Source organism: Beta vulgaris, chromosome 6 (genome assembly GCF_026745355.1).
Source record: "Beta vulgaris subsp. vulgaris cultivar EL10 chromosome 6, EL10.2, whole genome shotgun sequence".
Classification (NCBI taxonomy): domain Eukaryota; kingdom Viridiplantae; phylum Streptophyta; class Magnoliopsida; order Caryophyllales; family Amaranthaceae; genus Beta; species Beta vulgaris.
In genome coordinates, this window is record NC_079207.1 from 56,207,273 (window position 1) to 56,213,246 (window position 5,974).

At 49.5% G+C, this 5,974-nt stretch overlaps 1 protein-coding gene across 1 annotated transcript; it reads right to left on the bottom strand.

The window, feature by feature from the left end:
* Positions 1-4,926: 4,926 nt before the first annotated feature.
* Positions 4,927-5,520, bottom strand: LOC125494009 (uncharacterized). Its single transcript, XM_048637504.1, has one exon. It carries the CDS (start codon positions 5,518-5,520, stop codon positions 4,927-4,929), a length of 594 nt encoding a protein of 197 aa, XP_048493461.1.
* Between the last annotated feature and the right edge of the window lie 454 nt (positions 5,521-5,974).

Sequence of the window (5,974 nt, forward strand, 5' to 3'; positions counted from 1 at the left end):
TTCTTCGGATCTGGCGGCCAAGCTCATGGATGAGTTGGACGCAGAGACCATATCTATGCCCCCGCCTCCAAAGGTAGCTTTCTACTTTATTATGTTAGGTTCATTTCACCTTGTTTGTTTGTTGACTTGTGCCTTTCTTTCAGGACACTGAAGCTAAGAAGGCTAAAAAGCCTCATGTACGCCCCTGGACGCTGAAGGGAGATGTGGAGAAAGCTCAGGCTGCCGAGAAGACGGATGTGGTGAAGATTGCCAAGGCGCCTTCGAATGCGGTCTCCAAGGCCTCTAACAAGGCCTCTTCAGGGATCTCCTCGGGAAGCAAACGGAGAGCTGAGGTCCTTCCCGTGGGTGCCCTGGTGGAGTATGAGGAGCCTCCCCAGAAGCGATCCCGAGTTAGAAATATTGGGATCGATGCTCCATTCACTACCATCAGCTCGGCTCAGAAGATGGCCCGAGTGAGGGCCGTCGGCCAGACTATGTACACGGACGCTGATGACAAGGCCCTTTTGGACTTAGGTCTCGGGGAGATCAACGCCTTGTATGAATCATGGCTCGAGGTACATACTCAACCATATTGTTCTTTTTCCTTTCCCGACTTTGGACCTCTAACGTTTTTGGTGGTTGGTTCGCAGACCTCTATCCGTATGACATTGGTGATCAATTGTCGCTCTCAATTTGAGCAAGGTGTTAATGATCTTAATACCCAGATTGAAAGCTTGAACCAGAAGGTAACGGAGCAAGAGGCTGAGGTCTCCCGACTCAACACTAAGCTTGATTCTCAGAAGGAGACTTTTGAGCAGGCTTCTAAGGCGGTCAAGGAGCATGCTGCGCTGAAGGAGAGTAACAAGAAGGCCATAGAGAACCTCGAGGCCGCCACCCTTGACAAGAATGCTAAGCCAAAAGAGCTTGACGAGCTGAAGCTGAAGCTCTCGAGATCGAAGAAGAAGCTTAGACACCTTGAGCGCAAGTTGAAGGAGGCTTCAACCTGAGAGTCAGCTCTTCAGGTAGAGCATGGCAAGTTCTTAGAGGGCTGGAAAAGGTCCCCGGAGGGACTTGCCTTCATTGGTCAGATGGCCTCCCGCTCCTTTACTCGTGGGTCCCGACTCCACCTTGGACTGGAACGCAGTCGAGGCGGAGTTCGACGCCCGCATTACTAAAGAGCAAAGGGCGGCTGCGGAGAAGGCGGCTGCGAAGTCGTCTAAGAAGGGGGACATGCCTCAGTCCTCCACCTCCAAGCCTCATGAAGTTCCTGTCCAAGTTGCCACTCCTTCCAAGGCTCCCGAGGCCCCTGTTGATGGTGAGCCTGAGGATCTCGTGTCGGAGAGCTCTAATAATGATGATGATGCTGGTAGTACCGACAGCTCTCCCGACAATACTCATGCTGCTTAGGTTTTAAGTTTTTTGCCCTTGTGTACTTAGATTGATTTGACCTTTGGGAGTTCTGTTCCCTGAGGTCTTTAGGTTGTACTTTTTTTCTCTTTATTATTAATGTAAGTACTTGATTTTGGTTTTTCATGATCGACTTCATTTCATTCTGTTAGACACAACTGATACCACTGCATATATGCCTTGCAAATAGTCTTTTCATTAATTCTCATGATTGACGTCACAAACCCCGAGGTTACAACTTACTGCCCCGAGTTGTGGTTAACTTGAATGAACATAAGGCTCAAGTGTGGCCGAACCGAAAACTCTAATAAGGTCCATAATGTATGACCCCGAGTTGTGGTTTAACTTAGAACAACATAATTATATGTAATATTTCTTCAGATTGTCTGCATTCCAAGGTCGGGCGAGTGAGGTGCCTTCTGGTGACTCGAGTCGGTATGACCCGGGTTTGACCTCAGTGACAACCTTATAATGTCCATCCCACTTTGGCTCGAGCTTGCCCTTGAGGTGGGTGAGGCCAGTGGCTTCTACTTTCCTCACTACCCAATCCCCGACTTGAATGGGACGAGCTTTTCCTCGTTGGTTGAATAGCCTTGCCACTCGTAACTTGTTCTGGATTGATCTCAGCAGAGCGTTACCTCTTGTCTCGGGAAGAAGGTCGAGATTGACTAGTTTCTCCTCCTCATTCTGTTCGTAGTCATAGAACGTCATTCTCGGGGAAGGTATCCCGACTTCCATAGGGAGGACAACTTCGCTTCCGTAAACTAGGCTGAAGGAGGAGTGGCCTGTTGCTTCTTTCACTGTTGTTCGTGCTGACCATAGCACTCCCGGGAGGTCATCAATCCAGCTCCCTTTGGCTTATTCTCCATTCAGCACTATCTTGTTTGCGGCCTCTACCTGACCATTCGTCTGGGGTCGGTAGACTGCCGAGAATCTTGTTTGAATGCTAAACTTAGAGTAGTATTCCCGAGTAGGCCCGCTTCTAAATTGCCTTCCATTATCTGAGATGAGGGTCTTAGGAACCCCTAAACGAGTGATGATGTTTCTCCATATGAAATTTTGCACTTGTTTATCCGTTATGGATGCCAACGGCTCCGCCTCTACCCACTTGGTGAAGTAGTCGATGGCTACCAACATAAACCTCATTTGCCCGGAGGCTGCTGGGAAGGGGCCTATCAGATCCATTCCCCACTTGTCAAATGGCAGAACGGCTTGGATGGTGGTTAGCTGATTGGTTGGAGCCCGAGGTATATCTCCATGGAGTTGGAAATTAGGGCATTTCCTGACCAAAACCTCTGCATCGTGTTTTAAGGTTGGCCAGTAGTATCTTGCCCTTAGAGCCTTCCCGGCTATTGTCCTGGCTCCCTGACGACTGTTGCAGGCCCCTTCATGTATTTCCCTCATAATGTAATTTCCCTCGAACGGAGTCACACATTTCAGCAGCGGGTGCGTGTAGGATTTCTTATACAAGTGGCCCTCATGCTAGATAAACCACCCTGCCTTCTTTTTGAGGGCTTCAGCCTCCTTCTCGTCCATGGGTAAGAGTCCATCCCGGAGATACCCTATGATTTCTGCCATCCAGGTGTCAGTGCGGTTCAAAGTATGCACTTCAGGAGAATTGATACTTGGCTGATCGAGGACTTCCCAAATTATGCTACGAGGGGCTAACCCCTCTGCTGAACTGGCCATGCGAGCCAGGGCATCAGCCTGTTGGTTCTCGGATCGGGGGAAATGCTGAATTTTAAATGAGGTTAGCTTCTAGATCAATTGTCGGGTCTTCTTGAGATACATCCTCATGTTATCCTACATAGCTTCATACTCCCCCGAGACTTGCCCTACTATCAGTTGAGAGTCCGACTTTGCCAGTATGTTTTGAGTTCCCGCTATAATGCAAATTTGTAGGCCCAGAATCAGCGCTTCGTACTCGGCCTCGTTTTTTGAGGCAAGGAAGTCGAACTTCACAGCATACTCCATTTTATTCCCGATAGAGGGTACGATGACCAGTCCGGCCCTACTGCCCGACTTGGTTGCAGAACCGTCCACCTGTAGTTCCCACGACTCCCTTACTTCAATATCAGCGGGAGAGAATAGCATTCGCTAATGAAATCTGCCAAGGCCTGAGCCTTGATGGCTCTGCGAGGCTCATACTCCAACCCGTAGTCGGCCAATTGGTCGGTCCACTCGGTCATTCTGGTCGAGTGATTCCTGTTCTCTATTAGCTTCCTGATGGGTTGTCCGGTTAGGACTATGATCGTATGGGCTTGAAAATACGGCTTCAACTTCCTGCTCGCCATGACCAGGGTGAAGACCATCTTCTCAGCTTTGCTATATCTTGCCTCCGTTCCTCGGTAGGCATGCCTGATGAAATAGACAGGGTGCTGAGCTACTTCTCTTTCCGCCACCAGCACTGCGCTGAGGGCGTGTTCAGATACCGAAAGGTATATGTAAAGAGTCTCTCCCGGCAAGGGAGATACGAGTTTGGGCAGCGTTGCTAGGTACTGTTTCAGTTGTTGGAACGCCTCCTCTGCCTCTTTGTCCCAGTCAAACTCTTTTCTTTTCAATGCTCTGAAAAAGAGCAAGCTTTTGTCGGCCGACCGGGATAGGAAGCGCCCCAATGCCGCGAGGCACCCTGTTAGCCTTTGCACCTCCCCGACATTCCTTGGTGATGACATGTTCAAAACTGCATTGATCTTGTCGGGATTTGCCTCTATGCCCCGTTCATCTACCAGGAACCCCAGATACTTGCCCCTTGTCACCCCCGTATACGCATTTTTTGTGGTTCAACTTCATGCCATGGCGCCTAAGTGTTGTTAGCGTTTCCTTGAGATCGCTTACATGATCCATCTTCTTCTTACTCTTGACGATCATGTCGTCCATGTATACCACGATGTTTCTCCCGAGTTGCTCTGCAAAGGCCTTGTTTATGGTTCGTTGATACGTGGCCCCTGCGTTTTTTAGCCCAAAGGGCATCATTTTATACCAGTATACGCCTTGGGCCGTGACAAATGTCGTATGCACTCGATACTTTTCCGCCATGGGGATCTAATGGTACCCCGCATTGGCATCCATGAAGCTGAGCAACTCGTGACCTGCCGTGGAATCGACTACCCTGTCGATCTTTGGAAGGGGATGGTTGTCTTTGGGCATGCTTTGTTTAGATCAGTGAAGTCGACGCACATGCGCTAAGCTCCACTGGCCTTCTTTACCAGGACCACATTAGCCAACCATTTAGTGTATTAACATTCCTCAATAATTTCGGCCTCTAGTAGCTTCTTCACTTCTTCTGCAGCTGCGGCATTCCTCTCTGGACCCTGATGCCTGAGCTTTTGTTTGATAGGGCGAAATCCCTCTTTGATGTGCAGCTCATGGGAGTCAAAGTCGGTATTCGGCCCTTGCATGTCAGAAGCTGAGTAAGCAAATAAATCCTTGAATTCTTTCAAGGTGTGATTAGTTTTTCCTTGATCTCGGGGGTGAAGTTTGAACCGATCTTCAATGCATGCCCGACTTCTGGATCTATGAAGACTTCTTCGACCCCCTCTACTAGTCGGGGTCGTTCGTAGAACTTGGGGTTTTCCGATATATATACCCCGAGTCCAGGGGGGCTTCTGCCGGTTCTTCTCTCTTTCTTTTCTTCTCCTTCGTCTCCTCGGGTACCCTTGTTTGGAAGTTGTTGGTGTAGCACTCCCGGGTTGTTTGCTGATCCCCATATATCTTCCCGACTTGCCCATCATCGGTTTCATATTGCAACAGCAGCTGATATACCGAGATAGCTGCCTTTATCTTGTTCATGGTGGGCCTGCCCATGATAGCGTTGTAGGGTAGCGGGGTGTCAACAACTAGGAAGTCTACTGGTAGACTCCTACCCTTTCCTCTCTCCCCGAGTCTTACAGCCAGCTTCACATACCCGAGAGGGTAGACCGACCCGCCTCCGAAACCTATTAACGGCTGGTCGGTAGGGATCGCATCCTTCTCGGTGTACTTGAGTTTAAGCAGACAGTCGAGTATAACGATGTCGGTTGAGGACCCGCTATCAACAAGGATCCTTTTCACCCGAGAGTTGGCTATTTTCATTTCTATGACCAACGGGTCATCATGGGGGATGTGTAAGTGCCGGTCAGGCTCCCTGAACGTCATTACTGGGCACCCCGCCTTAGTAGGCTCTATTTCCCATACCCGGTGTGTCATTGATTGGAGGTGAGCCTTTCGAGCTGGTCCCGCCTATCTTTTGAAGTTCATATAGGCGGGGGAATAGGTAATACCGACTTGTGCTTGAGATCAAGATAGATCTCCCGCCTGTTTCTGTTGAAACGAAGGTCATTTCAGTTATCTGCCACTCTCGGGAGCAGCTGTTGATTGCTTCTCATGTTTTTCTTTGATTCCCAGTAAGGGAGTTCTTCCTTCTTCTTCTCAGACTTCTTCCCGACAGGTTTGCAAATGTCGGAGGCTTGGATGAACTTTTGAGCCCGACTCATGGCCTCGGTGAAAGTGGTAACTTTGTTCTCAGCAAGGGACCATCTGAACTTTCCCGGCCATAGCCCCGACATTAGGGCGGTGAATGCTACCCCGTCTTGAAGATCCGAAATCTTTA